The sequence below is a fragment of the Centroberyx gerrardi genome, chromosome 5 (assembly GCF_048128805.1).
Source record: "Centroberyx gerrardi isolate f3 chromosome 5, fCenGer3.hap1.cur.20231027, whole genome shotgun sequence".
NCBI classification, from domain to species: domain Eukaryota; kingdom Metazoa; phylum Chordata; class Actinopteri; order Beryciformes; family Berycidae; genus Centroberyx; species Centroberyx gerrardi.
The window spans coordinates 20,761,969-20,784,396 of record NC_136001.1 but is presented as its reverse complement, the minus strand read 5'-3'; the positions used below and the strand labels follow the sequence as shown (position 1 = coordinate 20,784,396).

The 22,428-nt window shown below is 44.1% G+C and overlaps 1 protein-coding gene across 1 annotated transcript in view; it reads left to right on the top strand.

The window, feature by feature from the left end:
- The first annotated feature begins 234 nt into the window (after window positions 1-234).
- Window positions 235-22,428, top strand: part of col7a1 (collagen, type VII, alpha 1) — a 58,782-nt gene continuing 36,588 nt past the window's right edge. Inside the window, exons 1-36 of the mRNA XM_078283561.1 lie at window positions 235-448; window positions 6,334-6,406; window positions 6,554-6,734; window positions 6,845-7,001; window positions 7,115-7,208; window positions 7,345-7,503; window positions 7,705-7,862; window positions 8,215-8,344; window positions 8,580-8,699; window positions 10,057-10,212; window positions 10,539-10,658; window positions 10,813-10,962; window positions 13,330-13,446; window positions 13,924-14,070; window positions 14,238-14,363; window positions 14,511-14,657; window positions 15,146-15,268; window positions 15,532-15,798; window positions 16,092-16,235; window positions 16,418-16,549; window positions 16,819-16,965; window positions 17,525-17,662; window positions 17,760-17,909; window positions 18,179-18,315; window positions 18,473-18,599; window positions 18,731-18,874; window positions 19,341-19,510; window positions 19,966-20,007; window positions 20,204-20,230; window positions 20,345-20,389; window positions 20,521-20,634; window positions 20,718-20,789; window positions 20,932-20,967; window positions 21,061-21,114; window positions 21,288-21,362; window positions 21,571-21,684. Of these exons, the coding sequence (XP_078139687.1) occupies window positions 6,343-6,406; window positions 6,554-6,734; window positions 6,845-7,001; window positions 7,115-7,208; window positions 7,345-7,503; window positions 7,705-7,862; window positions 8,215-8,344; window positions 8,580-8,699; window positions 10,057-10,212; window positions 10,539-10,658; window positions 10,813-10,962; window positions 13,330-13,446; window positions 13,924-14,070; window positions 14,238-14,363; window positions 14,511-14,657; window positions 15,146-15,268; window positions 15,532-15,798; window positions 16,092-16,235; window positions 16,418-16,549; window positions 16,819-16,965; window positions 17,525-17,662; window positions 17,760-17,909; window positions 18,179-18,315; window positions 18,473-18,599; window positions 18,731-18,874; window positions 19,341-19,510; window positions 19,966-20,007; window positions 20,204-20,230; window positions 20,345-20,389; window positions 20,521-20,634; window positions 20,718-20,789; window positions 20,932-20,967; window positions 21,061-21,114; window positions 21,288-21,362; window positions 21,571-21,684 (4,284 nt within the window). The 5' untranslated portion in view covers window positions 235-448; window positions 6,334-6,342. The remainder of the gene's footprint in view (window positions 449-6,333; window positions 6,407-6,553; window positions 6,735-6,844; window positions 7,002-7,114; window positions 7,209-7,344; window positions 7,504-7,704; window positions 7,863-8,214; window positions 8,345-8,579; window positions 8,700-10,056; window positions 10,213-10,538; window positions 10,659-10,812; window positions 10,963-13,329; window positions 13,447-13,923; window positions 14,071-14,237; window positions 14,364-14,510; window positions 14,658-15,145; window positions 15,269-15,531; window positions 15,799-16,091; window positions 16,236-16,417; window positions 16,550-16,818; window positions 16,966-17,524; window positions 17,663-17,759; window positions 17,910-18,178; window positions 18,316-18,472; window positions 18,600-18,730; window positions 18,875-19,340; window positions 19,511-19,965; window positions 20,008-20,203; window positions 20,231-20,344; window positions 20,390-20,520; window positions 20,635-20,717; window positions 20,790-20,931; window positions 20,968-21,060; window positions 21,115-21,287; window positions 21,363-21,570; window positions 21,685-22,428) is intronic.

The following is a 22,428-nucleotide window of genomic DNA, read 5'->3' as shown; positions in this document are numbered from 1 at the left end:
AGGAGCAGGGAGGGACAAGAGAGAAAGAGAATGAGGTTGAAAAAAAAAAAAGAAGAAAAGCAAAAAGGGAGAGCTTAGGACTCCCCTTCAGGCATCCGAACAAGTCTGGACTGTTCTCGTGCTGCCTGTGTTCAGCCCCGCGCGAGCGAGGCTGCCTCGGGAATCAGAAATAGCGTATAGCTTATCATTAGCCTTGACTTCCAGTCTCCTGCAGGGATGCGGTGGCAGAGAGCCGTGATAAGAGTTCAGTAGGCTGCAGCGGGGGGAAACGTGGAGCTGACAGGCGTGTGGACTTGAAACGGTGACAGAGGACACCGGTCACTGTGAGTACTAATCTTCTGCAGCCGGAGACACTGAACAGGGAGCGACGGCTGGATATGCTACAGGTGGAAAGGTGGGGAGAAGCAGGCTGTGGCCCGGTGCACGGAGAAGAGTGTATCATCCTCAGGTAGGATGGACAGAGGCGGGCGGAGGGGGCTCGGCTGTCCCGGGGGACTCACAGTGTCACTGCTGATGTGTGTTGGAGCATTTATTGGTCTAATGAAGAAGGAATTGCAGGAATGCCGGTACTGGAGTTGTGCACACATTTTTGCAGGCTGCAGTTCTCTATTAATTGCAGTAGAGCCGGGTAAACTTTCTTAGCTGTCCGGGTGTAGGAGCTGTATCACCTACAGCTATTGAATGAGAATTGCTACATTTCGGCATTGCTGTGGCCTGCATGTACATGCTGGAAGACTGTAACCCCTCAACTCAGTATTGTAGCTATACACACTATGCAGGCTGAATTATAGCCAAGGTGCACCGCTCCTAAAAAGCTTTCCCTGGAGCAAAGGATTTGATTTTGAACAAGACCGAACAGACCTGCGTCTATTACCAAGTTTAACTCACCGTGTAATTATTAAGTTAATTGTAATAAACTGATCTATAGGATAGACAGCGGTGTGACACAGTTCTGCAGCTCAGCTTATCAGAATTAAGTGAAAGATTCCTCTGGGTGATTATATTTTATTATAATCACAATAAAAAGACTATCAAATTATGATGCAAAGGAAGCATACCCAGATTTATTATTATTATTATTATTATTATTATTATTATTTATAAATTAATCCTGACTAGAACTGCATTTATGTTTCTTTGGCCTTGCAAATATTATGACTGAGTTAGAGAGTCTTCATTACAGTCTAGCACGCTGACCTCAGCTGAACTCGTTCACTCCGCACTGAGATGGGCATTATTCCTGCTAGACACTTATTGGGAATCTATGATGCTATAAAATACAGAGGAAGAGAACACTTGGTAGCCTTAGAAGAAGGGAGTGTCACTCCTCCTCTTCCTCCTATGCTTTTGTGTCTTGATTGGTTTCAATTGTCTGTTCCACTTCTGAAGGCACCCTTGCCTTTGCTGTGGTTTGGCTCACGCTAAAACAAGAAATCCCCTCTCCACTAATCTGGCTTTTCTTTTTCTTAATGTTGTTTCAAAAATCTTTACCAGGTCTGTTTACACTCCCTCTTCCCCTCTGCCTCACCTTCACTTCCCCCCTCTCTCATCCTTTCATCCACCTCCTCAGCATTGTCCCAGCCATGCTTGGTTAAGTTTTTGGCGTGTCACTCTGGTGTGTGGATGGCTCTGGACTGATACCAAGTGTGTCATCTATGGAGGACTGCTGGTAGTTATTGTGTGTTTGATGTGTGATAGTCTGTTGTTTGTTAGGGAACAGTTTCTCTATTGTACTCACTGGAGCTTTAGCAAGGGAACATTATTTTTAGGTCTTCATTACTGTTGAGGTTAAGACTTTTATTGACAGTGGACTTTTCAACTGAAATGGGATTTAGTTGCATTTCATTTGAAATGTAGTCTATGGCCTGTCCTAATCAGTGTCATAAAGAAGGCCCTCTATCTTATTGTTGTGACATTTGATTTGTCATGTTTCTTGTTTCTCATGTTTAATTCTTTTGTTGGTTGTGTGTGTGCTTTGATTGTTACTGGTGCTCAAATGGCTGGTTACTGTACATCCGTTGGATAAAACCAGTTGAAAGCCATGAGATTTTGACTTTGGCCTTTTTGTCTCCCTTCATTCATGTCTTTGAATGAGGTGGAAAGCTCATTGTAAATAGCTGTTTGTTCCTGTGAGTGAGGGGAAGAAAAGAGAGAAATGGAAAAATGAGTTCAATTATTTCAGTGGTTTTCTATATCTCAATGGGCTTTTGTTAGTTTTATTAAGCTTGTGCAATCCTTTAACATGGGGATAAGATCAGTGCTCTTTTTGGAACTTGTTCCATCAAGGGGTCATGGGAGATTTCAAAGGCTGCTGTTGAAATGGAGTCGTGTTGTTTAGTTTGGATTAGGAAATAGACTGATAATGCATTCTTGACCCGAAGTGAGAGGTGCTGTACTTGACCTGAGGGCTAGAGGTCAGAGGCTACAGGGTCAGTCTGCCCTGTTTTTGACACCCAGACAGCCAGAGAGTAGTGCTATTCCCTGCTGCCGGCTGCTTTGGGGTACCGAGCACGCAAAGTCCTGGTGTGTGGACCTGTGTGTTGGAGAATTAGGTAATTCACTATGACACCCCACCCACCTTTGTCCCCTCTCGTTCCCTCCACCCCCCTGTCCCCCTCGTCCTTCTCTGTCCCTGGACTGATGTCACGCTGAGGGAGCCTGGCTTTTACACAATCCTCCACTCTGTCACAATGCAGTGAGCAGTGGCCCGCCGCCCCCCTGGGAGAATGGCATCTCTGCTAGACTGCTGCTCTGCTGTCCTGCCTGAGCTGTGCTTCCAGCAAAGTACAGCTCAGCTTCTGTGCAGCTCCTTACTGAAGGTCTGGGATGCTGCTCCCTCTCTCTTTTTTCTTCTTGTTTCTCAAAGGTTCACTTCTTCCTCTGTCACTGCTCTTTCATACAGGTTGTGTTTTCTGCTCAGTTTTCACTTCTTTCCCACTGAGGAGGGTGCTGAGCAGCACTGTGCAACTGTGTCATTGACCTTTTAACCCATGTGTTTGGTTTAATTCCCAGGTGGGCCACAGTGGGCGTGGCCATACTCATAAGCCAATTACTTCATCCTTTTAAAATTCCAGGTGTGGAGGCCACCCTAGGAATGTACTAAGTAAAGGCTCTATGGGTATAATACTATACTGTAATAAAATGGAAGTATATTTTAAGAGGGGCGTCACTCCCACAATTAGAGCGTTTTTCTTTATAACATTAGCAATGCTTATTTAATGCATACCAGCAGGACTGTATGGAAATGCAGACTATTAGTGTGTTTGTATGTTGGGGAAGCAGAATTAAGGGAAGAAGGAAGGAGAGAGGTATTTTGAAATCCATTCTGAATGATGCTTTCAACATTTATTGCCACCTCTTTTAGTCGTCAGCTGCTGTTTTTAATGGCCTGCAAGTCATTATTTCCTTTCAATTATGATCAGTTAAATTAGCCAGGCCGTAACTGCTTAGAGTACTGTAAACAGGCTGTGGGTAGGCTGTGGTCTAAAAACCAGGTTTAAATAATAAAACCAGAAAGAAACTTTGGTTCGTTAGATTCCACACAGGAAACAGAAAAATAACATGAAAGGTGAGCAAGCTGGTGTGGTTCTTAATTGTACATAATTTCATTTTATAGGTGTTGAAGACTTAAAATAAAGGCATTCAATCTGGAAAAGGGAAAGGGGCAATACATTTGGAATACATTAGGCTTTGTGTGTGTTGCATGTTTGGGACAAAAATGCTGAAGCTGTTGGCTTTGTGGGTCTATACCAAGGGAACAAACATTTATGGGTAATTATGAGATTCTGGCTTCAGGCAATGTCTGAAGTTTTCATTCTTGAACTAATTAAAACAGGACCAGCCCAACTGACTCATCTATCCATTTTCAGTAATGCAGAGTAATACAGAGTCCCGTTCGTGTAATATATATATATGTATATTCATTGTATGAAATGGGAGGAGTGTTATTATGGTGAATCTTTATGTAACTGTTGTAGGGACAGATCCAGCCCAACTCTAAAATGGTTAATGATCCTGATTCTTGAAATCAGTGAGTATGGAGGCTGTAAGAGTGCAGTACTCTACATCTTGATTAATGTACATGATATACACAAAGTATTACAGCAACATGGGAGAACCTTCAAGTAGTTTCTGTCTGATGTAAATATTATTGAGCCTGTCAGTCTGAGTGTATCAACTGTAGCTCTCTTTCATGTGGGCTAGTTCAAACTGAGGCATTCTGACAGTCTGGTTTAGGTCACGGTTGGTGTTCCAGCACAATACCAGGCAAGGCAAAACTACCAGCTTCCAGATGATATTGATATCCTTTACAGTCCTATACAGGCCCAGTAAATCATTTCTATCTGCTGCTGTCCCTCATACGAATGTAAAGACATTTGATTTGATCATCCGCATTAGTTCCTCATGGTTTTGCTCCTGCCATTGTTTACTGTGCCCACCACAACACTACAGAGTAGATCAGAGGTTTTGCTTTATGGCTCCACATCTGTCAGCTATTTGCAGTTGCTGCTCTGTTGTGCATCACCTCTCTGAAGAGGCGTGTAAATAAGGGTTGTCATGGAAAGAAATGCTCCATGTCACCGGTAATGGAATTCTCTCCTCAGATGAAAGCTGTCACTCAAACTAGGTGAGAGTGCTAGTTTTGTCCATAACGTGACGTGTAAAGGTGATACAGTGCCCCTGTATCACCTTTACACGTCACGTTATGGACAAAACAAACCTACAGTTGAGAAGGGCCGGCGTTCTTTCTGACTCATTCTAGAAAAGATTGGCCAAGAATCTCTGTATCACTTTTTCCAGGTCAATTTGATGCAATTCTCCGTCAGGTTCAGGGGTCTGCATTTCAGATGTAACCTATAACAGAGACAACGCAAGTCAACAGTCCTTTTTGTCCATAACCTGTGAGTTGAGGTTGATGGCAGTAGTGATATGGGGCATGCTGTGGAGAGTGGTATGACACTCCTCACTCTTGAAACAAAAAGAGGCCTCTCTGACCAAAGGACCTTTGTTTGTCTGCTCTAATGAGGGCAGTGAGGACACAGAGAGAGAGACAACATATAGGCAGCATCGTGTTATTGGTGCATGTCTCTTGCATACATTATTTTCATGTGTCTTGGTATAGCATGTATGTACTTTCTGTCTAGAGTAATAATAACTCAACTAATTTTATCTAGTCAAAATAATACCTGGTACCTTTCAACTATTCAGCAAACAATGCAAAAAATGCAGCATTTTGATATACACACTGACATATTTTGGTAATGAAATTGAAACTAATTGAATTTGATCAACAAAAATGTGTGAGCCCTGGGTAAACTTTAGCTCATTGGTGGACAATTACATCCGCTTTCAACATCAGTTCTTTGCGTGTGAGTGCAGTGGTAGGGATCAGCACCGAAAGTGATTTTAACTGCAATATAAACAACCAAGAAACCCTAACATACATGAATCTGGTATTGCTGGTATTTTTGTCAGACAAACAAGCACAGTGGAGCAAGTTTCCTTCCCCCTATTACCTTTTTCCACCTGTTCTTAACTAAATCATATGCTTTTTCTGGCTTTACCATAACATCTAGGAATGTCAAGGAGAAAGACTTCCAACTGTGGGATTATGCCAGGACCATAATGCTTTAAAGCAAGTATAAGTGGACCATGTAGTAACATGTTAGGGAGATGTTTTGGGGCCCTGAAATCTGTGAAGTTGTTAACAGATTTTCATTATTTTCAAAACACAGCTGTCACAAATATATTAGAAGTTGCAAAGAAACAGCATTTTGAGGGCGTCTTCCTTCCATAATTCAACATATTTTCAGTTTAAACAAATTCAGCCACTCGTGCAATTTTGAAAGTTGTGAAGTTGCAGGTTTTATGTGATGGGACAGTCAGTTTTTGTTCTGTAACTACTAAAACTAACTACTAAAATATGCTGTTTGGGAGTAATGGAATTTGAATTTATTGTTAAGTGTATGTTATGATATGGAGAATTAGCTAACAAGGTAAGAAAAAATAAGTCATTTTTCGTTTAATTGTGACTTTAATAGGCTCATTACTCATGAATACATGAATATTTTTGGGTATTACAGCTGCTTAAAAATACTTTATTCAGTGTCGGTGGTACTGAAACAATCTCCCTCAAGGCTTGAGTGCATGTAAGTGGAGCATTTTATTTTCCAAAAATGATGGTCAATAGCAATTAATGGGCATCAATATTAAGAGCAAATTTGAAAGCAGTATTGGAAACAGATCTTTTTTATTTGGCCAGGCTGTTAAACAGTGAGTTTGCAAAGTGTTATGGACATAATAAAAAGCTGCAGCTGCCCTGTGTGTGTCCAGGTTGTGAAGATGTGGAGCTGGGCTTTCTCTGCGGCTGTCCTGCTGTCCTCTGTGAGACAGGCTGAAGCTCAGGGTAAGACACCTGGTTCATTAACCAACCCATTATCTTTCCAGTTAGCACAGCAGCCCCATGAGTTCTTATACTGTTTGTGTGTGTCTGTATGTATGTGCGTGCCTGTGTGTATATGTGTGTCTGTATGTACTCACATTTGTATTTCAGGCAGGTGTAATAATGTGCGAGCAGCAGATATTGTTTTCCTGGTTGATGGATCTTCCAGTATTGGCAGAGCCAACTTCCTGCAGGTGAAGGGCTTCATGGCTGGCATCGTCAAGCCATTTGCCAGCTCTGTCAGCCAGTCAGGGATTCGGTTTGGGGCTGTCCAGTACAGTGACACCTCTAGGTGACTATCAGAGTGAACCTTTACCTCACCACTCTCCTGTGTGTGCAGTAACAGAGCATCTTACTCCAGGTGCACAGGTGATATATTGATGCACATTTTGTTCCCGCCAGGGTTGAGTTCACCTTTACTACCTACCTGAATGGCACAGAGCTGGTCAGTGCTGTGGAGAACCTTAACTACAAGGGCGGAAACACTCGCACTGGCGCTGGCCTCAAGTTTGTCGCCGACAACTTCTTTAACCCCACGTCCAGTCGGGACGCCCCGAAGGTCTGTAAGGAGCAGAGTCAATTTTTTGACTAAACATCATTAGATAAGAACATATCTGACATAGTGCTTCCTCTGTTTCCTCTTTTTTCCTCTGGGTCCTCCTTACCTTTCAGATCACTATACTCATCACAGATGGGAAGTCACAGGACAGCATACAGGAGCCAGCACAGAAGCTGCGCAGTCAGGGAGTGCAGGTTTTCGGAGTTGGTAGGTGTCTCATCTGCAGAGGGTTTTTCTTGTCTCATTCTGTGCCTTTTGGAATTATTCTAAGCTTGCTTATGAACCAATGTGTGTTCTGTTTTTTTTGTGTGTTTTTTTTTTTACTTTTTTCTTTGTCTGTCAGGTATAAAGAGTGCAGACAGGAATGAACTGGCTCAGATATCTTCCCAGCCCAGCAGTGATTTCACCTCCTTTGTTGGGGACTTCAAACTGCTGAGCACACTTCTCCCACTTGTGAGCCCCAGAGTGTGTTCCAGCTCAGGAGGAGTGTATGCTAGCGATGGTATCCGTCACAACTTATCACAACTGTACATTACACTAAAATGCACACAGGCACAAATAAACTTAAATTCTCCATCAGATTGTACTGCTGCATATAACTTAATCTATGTCTCATCCTGTCTCCCACCATCTCCTCTCCTCTCCTCTCCTCTCCTCTCCTCTCCTCTCCTCTCCTCTCCTCTCCTCTCCTCTTTCCTTGCAGAGGCATTTTCTGGTCCGTCCAACATCCAGTTCATAAGCCAGACCTCTGATTCTCTCAGGTTTCGCTGGAGTCCTGCTGGTGGGCCTGTGAGTGGCTACGTGGTCCAGTACACGCCACTCTCTGGCCTGGGCCAGCCTATCACTGCAGAATTGCGTCAGGTGGGCAAAATTGTTGAAAGACATTGTGTTGATTCCTGACTGGCACTTAGGGATGGGCAGCAGTGCACTCGAATGACCTAGATTCAAGTGGCTAATTGCAGTTTTGGGAGCCAAAGCAGAGAGTAACATGCCTTCAGGCTGAGTATGAACATGTCTAATGGGTGGATCTTCACTTGATGTGCTCTAGAGATTAGATTTTGGCAGAGAATTGAGTGAAATTCCCATCTGTGTGCCCTGACAGACATGATGGAGGGAGATGAATGCCATGGCTCAGCCGTCTATTCCAGTCATTAGCCTTGCCAAAACTTGTTTTGTGTTTGTTTTCTGCTGATGACCTCTGTCTCTCCTGCAGGAGACTGTCGCTGCCAGTCAGAGGACCTTCACGGCACGAGAGCTGAGGTCAGGGACAGACTACCTGGTGACTGTCATCGCCCAATACCCCAACAGTGTGGGAGAGTCTGTCTCTGCCAAGCAACGAACCAGTGAGTAAAAAGAGAAAGACTCCAAAGGGCAGCAGGGAGACGTTTGTCAAGATGCTAAAGCAGCCTCTCAACTATCCCACCAAAATGTGAGAGAGAACTGTTATTGTAGACCCTCACACTTGTGAGGTCTCCATCTCTCTTTTTCATCTGTCTACTTCAACTCCCCTCCCCCCATTGCCATTTTTTATCCTTCTTTTTCCATCGTCACCATCCCTGTCACATCCTTCTCTCTCAGGATCCTTGCCTGGGGTGTCCAGTCTACGTCTGGTGCAGGCGGGCTTCTTCTCTCTCTCTGTGGCCTGGGACCGGCCTTCAACTCCTGTCCAGGGCTACAGACTCACCTATGGACCACGAGGTCAGACACACATTCAGGCCTACTTTCTTTCATTGTCTTTCTCCTGTCTCTCTAACTATCCCTGCTCCACACTATCTATTATTCCTTTCTCTCTCTCTCTCTCTCTTCAGCCCCCATCTGACATCTCCATTTTTTTTTATAACATTTAAACATCTATAGAACATCTGCAGAGAACTGTATTAGCAGATTTATTCCATAAATCATCTCGCGACCCCCCAAATTATCTCACGACCCTCTGGGGGGTCCCAACCCCCAGTTTGAGAACTACGCTATAGAACTCAGAAAGCTCTTTTCTCTACTAATTTTTTTACCTGTTATGACAGAAATACTTATCTCGTCACAAAAACGTTCTCGGCAGAATGAAGTATGACAGTGAAAAATTGAGGAAGAAAAGGAGCAACATTAGTGGATAACAGTTAACCTGTTGGTGGCAAGTTGGTGTCTAGAATTTACAGCAGTCATGGTTGAGTATGGGGGACATGAGCTTCTCTCACACCTCATGCTCCCCTCAGGCTCTGGCTGTCATTGAGGAGTTTTATTGCCCAATCATTACCTAAAATATCAAATACATTTTCTCATCGGCAGTCTTCACATTAAATAGGCAGACAAAACCTTTACTTATGTCAAGTAGGGTTAGCAATTTTGCTCCTACCTTTCTAGAGACAGGGTGTGGCCCAGATCATAATGGTATAAAGATGTCTGGGTGCTTATGCCATGATTCATGAAAGAAAAGTGGCCCCTGGGGATTGATATAAACAGCGTCTCCAACTGTAAGGCTGAGAGTAGCACTAGCAGCTCGTCAGATACTCATTTAAGTATGTGGCAGGAGTGCCAGTCTCACATGGAGCACCTCTTCTGACTGGTTAAGCTGGCGCATGTGTGTGTGTGTTTATTTAATTCAGGTCAGTGTGTATTTTGTAATGAGCGGTGTGATGTTTGTACCTGTTTCTGTGTCTGCCGGTTCTAGCAAGTGTACACCTTTGAGACTGATAAATCAAGCAAAAAAGCTCACAGACAGATACAGACAGACACCGAACTGCGCATGCACACACACAAACGCACTCACACACCCACACTCACACACACACACACACATATTGTGCATTGCTTCCTTCAGAAAGCTCGGTGCCCTTGCAGCCCTGCACTCAAAGCTGCATATTTCTCCTCGGCTGGCAGGCCGCCATGCTCAGGCATCGTGAGGTAGACAGAAGGAACTTAGTGAAGTGTGTAAAACGTCCCACATTTTTGCAGCTAGTTGTCTGCTTGTTTGTCTATTGACATATCAGTTTGTGATCACTATTTGTGCACTAATTGGTGCTCTAAATCTTGTCCTGTGATTGGTTGGCCGGGAGAGTAGGTCAGCCAGCGGCTCAGCTATTGGAGCAATCTCTGTCTGCCGACTCCACATCCGTCACCTTGGAGGCACTTCAGCCTGACACTGAGTATGTCATCAGCCTCTACCCCCTGTTCCCCCGAAACTCTGCCTCCCCCTCCGTCCTCAACGCCCGCACATGTGAGTCCAGCCTTCTCCACCATGCTGTTACTGTTATATGATGATGATGAAGGCTTTTATTTTTATCAATCACAATCAATACACACTAATATATACATACTATTGTACATTCTGTAATAAATACAAGATGGATAGCAGGTGGCTGTGGTATATGTACTTGATGATATAACCCAAACTATTAGTCATACTGTCTCCTTGTGGTTGGAATGATTTCCGTAGCAATTAGCAAATATTATTCACGTCTTGAAACCCTTTGTCTGTGTGTATGTGTGTGTGTGTGTGTGTGTGTGTGTGGGGATACCTGTTTGTGCATGTGTTTGTGTCAGTGCGCCTTGAGGCGGTGCAGCAGTTGTCAGTGGAGACGGAGTCAGAGGGAAGTGTTCGGGTGCGGTGGAGAGGCGTCGGCGGGGCCAGAGCCTACCGTCTGGTCTGGGGACCATTTACAGGTCAGGAAACTACAGACAAACACCAACACACATCAACATCTTCCACTTCTACTATCATCATTTTCTACTTATTTGCATAAATACACTGTTGTGTACATTTTTTTATAACCTCTAACATGCTCCTCTCTTCTTTTCTGTCTTTCTGTCCACAAAGGCCGAAATGTTGACACTGTTGAGGTTGCCGGTGACAGCGAGTCTCACAGTTTGTCCAGCCTGCAGCCTGACACTGAGTACATTGTCACCATCATCCCCCTCTATGAGGGCAACACTGAGGGTCCTGTAGCAACAGCCAGGTTCAAGATAGGTAGGTGTAATTCCAGTAGTACACCATAGCACTAAAGCTCACTCTCTTTTTCTCTCTCTCTCTGTCCATTGCAACCTCTCCCTCACAAAACACACACACACACACACACACACACATTCTCTCAATCAAATTGTACAGCGATACTCCTCAAAATTCAGGGAATGTGACTAAACAAAAACCAGAATGTCATTCTATTTTTGTCTTTTCATTTTTTTTTAATCAGTAATTGTAGTAAATATAGCAAGTGAAAGAATGCTTTTTGAAAAGCTGCTTGTTTTCAGTTGTGTCTAGGCAAGTACAGGGACAGGAAGGCCAGGGGAATGGAAAGCAGAGATAGAGAGGGTGGCCAAGAATCTTCTCTGTTGTTGTTTTCCGTCTCTGTTCTGAAAACCTACAGATGTTACTGTTTAGTTCTGTTTAAGGAACATTTCTAGCACACCTACATTCATTATACACACGCACCATCTGCCTCTTGTGACTAATGCCGGAATGGCTTAACTTCAGTGGGATCTGTGTTATTTGAATGAAGGCTGAGTCACTGCAGGGCCGCTGTGCTGAATAGAGAGCTGGGAGATATGGAGGAAAAGCCTGGTGTGCCCTGGTTCTGCTACCAAAGAGATGAGATGTATACAATACTCTACATAAACCACACTAACCTAAACTTTAGCTATGCTTGTTTCTCTCTTGTTTGTTTCTGTGTAAACCAGTAGAGTTACAGCTCTTTGTTATGTCTGACTCTTTCTCATGAGGGAAAACGTTGCCTTTTTTGCTGCTTTCACACTGAAAAAGCAGGATTGTCAACTCAATTGCAGTGAGGACCACATTGAGATATTATAATGGGCCAGTTGAGCGCCAGGCATTAATTTACATATTACTGTTTAAATGAACAAAATAAACGAATGATATTTGACTATGTTTTTAATGTCTCATATAGCCTTCTAACAAATAGACTGCCTCAAGTTCAAGATATCAAGTTCATGTCCTAGAAGTAAAGACCTGAGCTGCATAAAGTGGCGAGAAAGTGTCAGTCTGTCATGTGGGACCTGTGGGATGATTTGTTGATCTTCGTCACAGAGAACATTTGTTCACACATATTGCTTCCAACCACATTCAGCACACAGGCAGCCTGAGGGCAGAGCTGTGGCGTTGTGTCTGGGATGAAAAAGGCAAACTGCCTCACTGTAATCCATTCAGTTCTCTTTGCCAGTATAGTGGCACATGCTCAACATTGTGGATTTGTAAACATTTTACAACTGATTTTTTTGAACCCTCAAGAACATAAAATCTCCAATTCTGCCATGAATGTGTTCAATTTGTGCACAGCCACTAACTAAAGTCAGAAAATGAGCAGAATTTTCCCATTGCATTTGGCTGTTCTACAAATGCAAGTCTTTGTTTAGAAGGTTTTCGCTGTGGCGTGCATATTTGTGATAATTTGGGTCTGTAGTTTCACATTGGGGTCGCTGAGATGCTGTTATGTCATACAGAAAAGTTACATAGCAACTTTCATCCTCAAGCATGGTAACAGCAGTCCCTCGCTGGCTAGGAAGTTTCCTTACACATCTCATCGGTACTGCACTTTTCCTCAAGACAGATGAGATATGTGGGCTGTACACTCAAAGTGCTCAGTTTCCCTCAGTCTTGTAATTGTCTGCCTTCAGCAGAAGACATGAGACTCTGTGTTTCATGTGTCAGGGTGGTGGCCCAGTGTGACGTCTTGTTGGACAGACCAGAATTTCTAGCAGCATCCCTGCAGCTCGGACGTGCTTTGAAAGTGTGTTGGAGAGTGTGAGGGCTGAGTCTCTTTAGTGTGTGATAATATGCTCTGTGTGTCAACTGGAACTTACTATTCCTACTAGCTGCTGCTGTAGCCAAGGCTGGCAGGATGAATTGAACCCAGATTCACACACAGGCTGGATCAAACCGCATGACAGGATTTGAGTATGACACATATGCTCTAAAGGATCAGAACAGTATTTTTAGAACATCTACAAGCCATCTGTTAATTTAGTCATGTCGTTGGCTTCGTGCTACTTTTCTGTGCTGGGTAGCAAAAATCCAGCATTTCTGTATTCTGCATTTTATGCAATGCCATGGTAATTATTTATTTAAAAAAATTGTTAAATTTACAGTGAATCATACTGTAATTGTACAAATCATTTCAAGCCCATGAATTCTATAAATTTGTTGTTCTTGGTTTTGCTGTGAAAGAGTACATGTTGCTATTTTAGCCACAATGTGGCTATTAAGGAGCAGTGCAAATTGGTCTCAGACCAGCAATGCTGCATTTCTATATGTAGCATTTTCACTGGCTGGCCTATGGGAATGAAGCTTTACTGCACATTATTTTACTTGTGTTTTCCTCAGAGCGTCAGGAGCAGCAGGTCCTTAGGGCAGCTACTACTGGCCCCTCCTCTATCCGCCTCACCTGGAAGCTCATTCAGTCCTCCAGAGGGTATCGCCTGGAGTGGAGGCAGGGGGAAGGTCAGATGCACACTCACACACTCACACACTCACACACTCATACTCACAGCACATGCACGCTTAGAAATTCACTGTAAAAGCATATTTTTAAGTAGGGCTGGGCGATATGGAAAAAATTGTTAGCGTGATTATAAGAAATTATTTTGATGTTGATATGTAACAGTATCTGCTAACATATGCAAAATCAACTGATGTTCATTACATATATACATATAATATAAAGTATGATATAACTGTAATTTTCAAATAGTATTCCCTAATTTGTTTCAAACCTCATTTTGTGAATTTTAATTTGTATTTGCTTTTTATCAGTAATTTAGCCAACAGTATTGTGTATCACGATAACTCAACATCATTATTTCATCACAATATGATTCGAAAGAAATAGAGCCTAGTATTGAATTATTGCCCAACCCTGTTGGGCAATGTGTATACTTATGTAATAAGTTACATAAGTATACACACTTCTGTCTCCAGGTGGCCGTGCGCAGAGCCAGTCCTTCCCTAGAGGCACCACCAGCTATGAGCTGGCCGGCCTTCAGCCCAACACAGAATATATCATCACCCTGTACACGCTGTATGAAGGTCGAGAGGAGGCCACACCTGTCTCCACCACATCCAGAGGTCAGCGACACGGCCAGGGGCACAACTCTTGGGTTAACTTGCAGGCCATGCTTGTGCCGGGGTTGGATTCCATGCAGTTCTGAATATGTTTTCACGCGGATATTTATATATAAAGGTTACTTTATGTACAACTTTCTCCTTGCTGTCCTACCCCTCTGATGTTGCAGAGGAGCAGCCAGTGGGGCGGGTGTCCAACCTGCGAGTGGTGGAGTCTCTGGGCAGCACTGCGAGGCTTGGCTGGACGGGGGTGGCTGGGGCCACGCAGTACCGCATCCTTATCCTTAACACTGAGGGTACACTGACCGATTTTGTTTCTTATTTGTATTATTATTATTAAGCCATGTTGATTTTGATATTGCCCTATTGTGAATAAATCAATCTGTGCATGAAAGGATTATGAGTGTGAATATAGTGTCCATGTGTGTTTCGTCTCATCTCAGCGGGGACAGAGGAAACCCGCAGTATCCCTGGAAACCAGACGACCCTTGACCTCAGAGACCTGACAGTGGGAGTGTCTTATGGTGTCAGTGTGACAGCACTGGTGGGAGACAATGCAGGAGAGCCAGTGACTGTCTACATCAAACCGGGTGAGACAAGCAGTTGCATTATACGCTGCTGTATGCTTCATCCCGTTTGACCGGGTTAAGGCCGGCAGGTGTTGTTTGCTTGTCTGCTTGATAAATACCTTCAGCGTTCTGCCTGCATGGTTAATGCCCGGCACCTCTGAGATGAATGCCAGGGGATGTTTCCAGGCAAGCCCATGCAGACACAATAAAACAGAACGTTTTGGACGGTGGGGAGGTGCTGTGTTACACAGCAATAGAAACCAAAGCTATGGAAAATCTAGATAATAGGGTGGGGAAACCAAAAATTCACAGACAATTACTAATGTAATTCATCCTGTTCTGTCTCTCCTTGATTAATCATGTTCCGTTTGTCTTTTTTTTTTTTTTTTTTTTTAAGTTTAATCACTTTTACCTGACTGAGGTATAAAACTATGAAAGAGAAAATAATCTTAAAAAAGATTTGCACACTGAACTTTTTCACCTGAGGTTCTTTATGCCCTTTATTTCAGAGCAAGGTGCTGGCAGAGTGACTAACCTCAGAGTGACACATGCAAACAGTCGGAGAATTCGAATTGCCTGGACAGGTGTTGCTGGGGCAACAGGGTACAGGGTTACTTGGAGGCAAGGCAGCAGTAAGTGTTATGTACTGTAATAATTTTGTGAGATTTTCTTAATGTATGTTGTACTGATTTGTCATTTACAACATTTCAAAGAAAGAGCAAAACACAATATTTATGTTTAGCTCTCAGTTCACGATCCTGACAATACTGAGGCAACAGTTATCAGAGCCATGTTTGAAGCTCCCTCTCCTCTTCTCCCTGTTGTCATTTGGCGTGAGGTGGTGTATGTGTTTTTTGTGTGTATCATTTTGTATGACCACTGTCCTCTGCGGTAGGTGCGGAGCAGTCCCGTCCTCTGGGGCCAGAGGCTTTGTCCTTCACCATAGATGGCCTGCAACCAGATGAGACGCTGGTAATTGGTGTTGCAGCTGTGGTCGGTCAGCGTGTTGGGGAGGGGGTCACAATCTCCTCTAAGACTAATCCCCATGCAGCATCAGTGTCTGGCCTTCGCGTCGTTGACGTCACGTCTCAGAGGATACGCATTGCATGGTCACCTGTCTCCAGAGCCACTAGCTATAGGGTTATTTGGCGGCGTGATGACGGTAGGCAAATATTAGCATTACAAAGTTGTCAATACCTAGCATTTCAGAGACAGCAGAGACATGCAAATATGTTGAAATCATCACTGGTAACATGATGACAGGCCAACAAAAATGTAAAATAGATATTTAGTGTTTCAATTTGGTTCAGAGGTGATCTAGCAGTTCCTGCTTAAGCTATGGTTGGAGAAAGTTAGGAATTTTTACTTTAACCCCTCATAAGAGGTCTAAATTTTGTGATCATATCTTCTTGGATAGCTTAGCTTTCATCTCTCTGCCATGTTTTCGTTTGGCAGGAGTGGAAGTGTCCCGGAATGTGGCGGCCAATGTCACTTCCTTCACCATAGACGGACTACAGGCAGATTCCTCCTACAGGGTGCTGGTGTCTTCACTGATTGGCTCTCGAGAGGGAAGTCCTGCCTCCCTGAATGTCAAGACAGGTACCACACTAAACCACTTGAATACACATCATTGCTGTTGTCCATAGTGTCTTTTTGGAGAACCATTGATATTAGCTGTGGGATACTCCCATGCGTAATGAAAGTATTGGGACTAAATGAATAAAATGACTGCATATGTAATGCTTGAAACATATTGCCTGACCTGATGTGTTTCCCTGCAGAGTCAGATCAGACTGTGGTTGGGACTGTGACATCACTGCAAGTCCAGGAGTCCCGCGGAGAGATTGTCAGAGTGACCTGGGTTGGTGTGCAGGGAGCAACGGCCTATCGTGTGTCCTGGAGGCGAATGGATGGTAGGTCTGTTGCTGAAGGTGAAAGGTTTAATGGAAATAACGTTGCGTTGTAATTGTTACTTTCTGTTTTGTCAGAGTTTTGTTTTCCTATGAAAATAAGCTATTAGTAATCTAGTTGCCTTTAAAATATGCACACCATGTCAGAGTTTAACTGCAATGAAAAATATAATAACTACCCACAAGTCATTTGCTTTTGAGAATATGAAGGATGCTGTACGGCAGCCAGCTTGTGTCACTCTGCTCACTGCTCCGCCTGTGTGCTGCTGCAGGCGGCGAGGAGAGGAGTCAGGTGGTGGGGGGAGACGTGACAGGGGTGGACTTAGAGCGGCTGGACCCGGGGGCTCAGTACGAGGTGCAGGTCATGGCTTTAGTTCAGAACAGAGAGGGATCCCCTGTGTCTGTCAGAGTCACCACACGTAAGTCCTGTCTCCTACTTCCAGACATCTTTCCAGGGTTCCCATGGGCCTTGAAAGTTTCAGGATTTGAGAAAATTAAACTAAGGCCTTAAAAGTTTTTGAAAATGAATGGATGGTCTTGAAAGTACTTGATTTTTTACTGAAATATAGCACCCAAAGTCATCAATATGCCTCAGTTCTCTCTGGATCAACACTTCACATCCTGAGGAAAACCCTATGATGGATATTGTGCTGATATAGCAGTAATTTCAAAATTATTTCACCATGATTTCTTCACTTGACAAGATCATGAGTAAAAAAATGAGACCTCTATGATGTTTAATTTTGATGAAAATCATGTCTTACCCAAAACATTGCCAATTTTGAGTCCTTGAATTTCAACAAACAGGACCTTGAAAGTCATTGAAAACTTCTTGGCTGGATAGTTGGATAGTTCTTGGATGTCATGTACAAGTACACTGACAAAAATGTTGGATGAAAACTTATGCTACTGCAACTTGTGTATGTTTGTGTGCACATACCTATGTGTTCTGCTGATTCTCTGTATTTATGCTTACAGCTGGTGTCTACCCCCCAACTCCCACTCTGCCTAACACAAATTTGCGCGTGGCAGAGGTTACCCAGAATTCTGTGCTGCTGGGCTGGGTGCCGCTATCTGGTGCCACTGGATATATCCTACGTTGGAGGGAGGAGAGAGGTGAGACACATTGTTGGACCTGATACCATGCTCTTTCAGGCTCTAAACATAAACGCAGCTGTACAGTAACATTATTCTAACTGTTTGTATTGCTCAGACACCGGGCGAGGCCTGACCTTCACGCTCCCTGCTTCCTCCAGCTCCTATCGGGTGACCGGGCTGCGCCTGGGCGGTCGCTACCGCTTCACCCTGCAGCCCACCTTCGCCAGCGGGCTGGGAACAGAGGCCTCTGTGGATGAACGCACTGGTAACGCACCAACATATCGCCTTGCATCTTCAAAATGTCAACAGCCTGGTTTTTAGCTTGACAACCATGCATTTTTCAGTTGATGCAGTGGGTTTTGAAAAGGTGTCATAGATCAGAGGATCATAGAACGTTCTCAACCCGTAGACGACCATGTAATCCTTCAATTTAAGTTAAAACATGAAAATCACCAAAATTGGAGTTATGAGGTTTTCAACCGACAACGAGGATATGGCCATTCATATGCTATATATTCATATCTCTCTCCACAGTGTGCGTGGGCGGGCGGCTGGATGTTGTATTTCTGGTGCCGGCATCTCAGGATCGGGTGAACCTGGTGGAACCTCTGCTTAACCTCCTGACCAGTGCAGCTGGGTCGCTCGCCACCATCGGAGAGCGCGACTCACAGGTACAGTCCTACACCAAGCAGTGTCAACACGGGACATGGTGAAATATCAGCCCTGATGTAGCTCACAGTATCTGGTGGCACTTTGATCCTTGGTTTATGGTCCTATACTGCTATAGATTGCAATATTATCTTCTGTTGTGTCTTCTGTCTTTTTCAGGTGGGAATTGTAGTATATAGTTACAGACCCAAAGTCTGGTTCCTGCTTAATCGCCATAGCAGCTCTGAGACGCTGCTGCAAGAGATCCTGTCTACACCCTTTGATGACAACCCAGGGAATAACATAGGTCAGTGTGTCTCTCTCTGCTCTGTTAGGTGACCTTACCTGTGTTTGTCAGTGTTTTTAACTGTCCTTTACTGAGCTGCTGCGATGTGTGTGTGTGTCCATGGTCCTGAAGTTGTCTGTCTCCCTCTGCAGGCCAGGCACTGACATTCACCCGTCAGTTCCTTCTGACCCCCTCAGCTGGACGGAGACCCAGGGTCCCTGGTGCTGTCGTCATCATCTCAGACAAAAAGTCTACCGACAACCTCACTCTCGCGGCCAGCAATATCAGAGGAACAGGTGTGCTAGACCAAAAAGCAGACACGTTATCCTCGTGTTTGGAATTAAACGTGGTCAAATAGTAGTTACAAGTAATTCTTAAGGTTTGCCTTAACCTGCCTGGAGTTCTTGTCAGGTAAATACCGCCCTCTACTAGATGGATGGGGTTAGCTACATCTGGAAAATTCAGATTGTTTCAAGTTGTCAGCCACAGAAATGTATCTAAAATTGGATGTGAAATACTTTCCTGGGATTTAGTCTCTCTCCCACTCATCTGGCACCTCAGCAGGCTAAAAAAACATCTAAAATATTTCTAAATACTTTTGGACTTATGCCTGCTTTGGAATACACAATAACTTCACCAATGTGTTGACTGAGTGCAGACATCATCCACCCTTCTGAAGATACTAGACAAATCTGTATCTGTTCAGTGAGAGAAAGCATTTACAATCACAACTGTAAAGGTTTCTCTCCATGCCCCTGCTAGGTGTGACAGTGTTAGCAGTGGGTATAGGCCAGGCGAATGCCGAGGAGCTGCGGCGGGCGGTGACAGATGGCAGCACCCAGAACCTCCTGTATACCCGTGATGCGGCACAGTTGGGCACACTGCATGCCGACCTGGCAGACTTGCTCTGTGGCATTGCCAGGATACCAGAGGTGGGATGAGAAGAGAGTGTTTTAATCTAGAAAGAAGTGGAGGCTTCTATGAGGGTTTCTGCCGCTATGGAAAACCTGGAAATTTGAAAACTGTGTTTTACAGGCGTACTGTATAAGAGAAAACTTATTTTCTGATTAATGTCAAGCTTGGATTGATTTGTATGCAACTGAAGTAATAATAACCAAAATAACAAAATTTCCCACTCTAAGTGATAAGTAAAAGCAGTAATAGTCAAAACTGGACCTGTGGTCAAATCAGCTGTCCAGCACATAAATGTAACATTTGGACATAGATTCTGATGAATATTGGTCATGGAAATTGGTGGCATATGTCATGGAATAGTTACGGAAATGTCATGTAATGGAATTTAATGAGCGCATTAAAAGAGGACACTGGGAGAAAATGTTCGGTTAAATTGTCTGAGCATTTTGTATCTATTCTTGTGTTTGTTTAGGTTGCCCCGGGGCCAGAGCAGTGCACTGTCCAGTGCCCTCGGGTGAGTTACTCCCTCACAGCACTTCCGCATCAAAACCATCATCACCATCACATAGGTTCAGTGTATTGGACGGACTCAGCTCCAGTCCTGATGTATCTACATTTTATGACTGCCAGTAACATCCTTGAAGCTCGCTCCCTGTCTTCTCTTACAACTTTCTTCATCTGCATTCTAAATATTTTCCCATTTCCCTTAGGGTGAGAAGGGAGAACGTGGAGAGAAGGTACAGTACAGAAAGTTGCTCAGTCTCTTTGCTGCCCTTCTACTGTCCTGTAGTAACCTGATGGGAGTTGCGATGTCAGCGTTTAAGTTGTCAATTCTTTGTTTGACTCCTCAGGGTGAGAGGGGCGGAGACGGTGCAGATGGACGCAAGGGAGAGCCTGTGAGTCATTCATTAACACTGAGCCTGATGACATTACATTACAGTAATGTACTGATATTTTGTATTAATATTCATCTACTAATCATGTGTGTGTGTGTCTGTGTGTGTGTGCACGTGTGTGTGTGTTGCAGGGTCGTGATGGTTTACCTGGTAGGGATGGGCCCAGAGGCCCAGAGGGACGGCCAGGTCTGCCTGGCCAAACTGAGGGTCCCTCAGCAGGGGTCAGAGGGGACAAGGGGGAGAGGGTGAGTGTAGCTAAGGCTGCGCCAATATTGTACAAACTTACACAATGAAGACTGAAGTAATGAGCTGCTTGTTCTCTGTCCAGGGTTTCCCTGGTATTGATGGCAGCCCAGGGTTGCCAGGACGACCAGGTTCCCCTGGAGCTGCAGCGGTGCCGGTGAGTAGAGGGACCAAAGCCAGTGGGCAAACTGGGATCTTTTGGAAACTAGTTAAATTCTTGTATGAAAATGATTCAGCTGTTTGGTAAATATCTTGCATTGAGCATAGAGTTCAAAAAGTGTGTTGTTTGTCTCCTGCAGGGCACACAGGGCCAACCTGGGATCAGAGGAGACCGGGTGAGTCATCCTTGTTGTGTACATTTTACTGTAATATGAAGTACAGTGTTTCCTGGGTGTTTGTTTGCTGAGGATTTCTTTCCATTGGTCTAGGGTGAACCAGGTGTGACAGGTGCACAGGGGTCAAAGGGTGACAAAGGTGAAAGGGTGAGCTGAGTGTTTACTTCTAAGCATATCTGTGGTCACAAGTGTGTTATAGTGTATTTGTGTCAGTTTGAGAGACACAGAGACAGACAACAAAATGACGGTGAATGAGTTTGTGTGTGTGTGTGTGTGTGTGTGTGTGTGTGTGTATTCATGCTGCTCTGCTGCTGTTTCAGGGTGAGCCAGGCACAGCGATTTCAGGAGGGGGTCTTCCAGGGAGGAAAGGAGAGCCAGGGATCCCAGGAATTCCGGTGAGAAACAAACATGGGGATGAACACAAGACATTCTTACCCAGTCAAGCAAAAACATTAGCTATGACAACCAAATGTTCAAGGTCCACACGCCCAGAAAGTGATAACAAGTGATTTTCAGATGTTTCACTAGATGTTTTGGTTATATTGAGTGAATGAACATTATCCTTTTACTGACTACTGACCAGTGTTTGTGTTCTGTACTAAGGGTAACCCAGGTCGGCCAGGTAGTGACGGGGCCAAAGGCTTCGTCGGAGCACCGGGGACGCCGGGCCAGGATGGTCGCCCAGGGATACCAGGAACGCCAGGCCTCTCCATGAAGGTTAGCTTCCTCTCCCGCTATTCTCCATTTCACTGTGACAACACTTAAGCCTAGAAGCCTAGAAAACCTCAATTTTTTGGTATACTCACATCAGCTCTTGAAGAGTTTGACTTGTAAGTTTTTGGAACTTTGTTTAAAGCTGTGCTAGGCAAGAGTTTCCTGTAAAAAATACACCTGTCTTATCTGCCTAAATCGCAAAGTGGGGCTGCCATAGAGAAGAGCGTCCGATCCACACTATTTGAGACCCTGTGGTGTCGGGTATGGACACATCTCCACCCACAGGAAGAGACAAATCAAAGCATAAGAGTGAAATACAAGCTGTCTAAGCTGCAGTGAGTGAGCGCTTCATACAAAGAACTCCGTACTCACCGATGATAGATCTTTTGCCTCTTTCGTCCCTAGTTATCCTTTGTCATAAACCGGGCCAACGTGAGCATGCTGTGTGCAGTTTGCTGATGTAATGTTACAGGATCTGTGGGTATTGAAGTTCAAACAGTTACCTCTCACTGCCATTTGGAGCCACCAATGTACAAAGTTGCCTAGTCCAGCTTTGTTTTTGTTGTTTTACTTAGCTGCTCACAGGCATTACAAGTGCAAGCAAAGCTTTTACAGTCTCAAAATAAACATACATAAAAGCATACATAATAAACATACATAAAACAAATGTAATTAAAACTATTGCTCATTTTTCTAGAGACCTCTTTAAATCTTTTAATGGAGCCCTAGGAGAGCCCTAGTTAGACT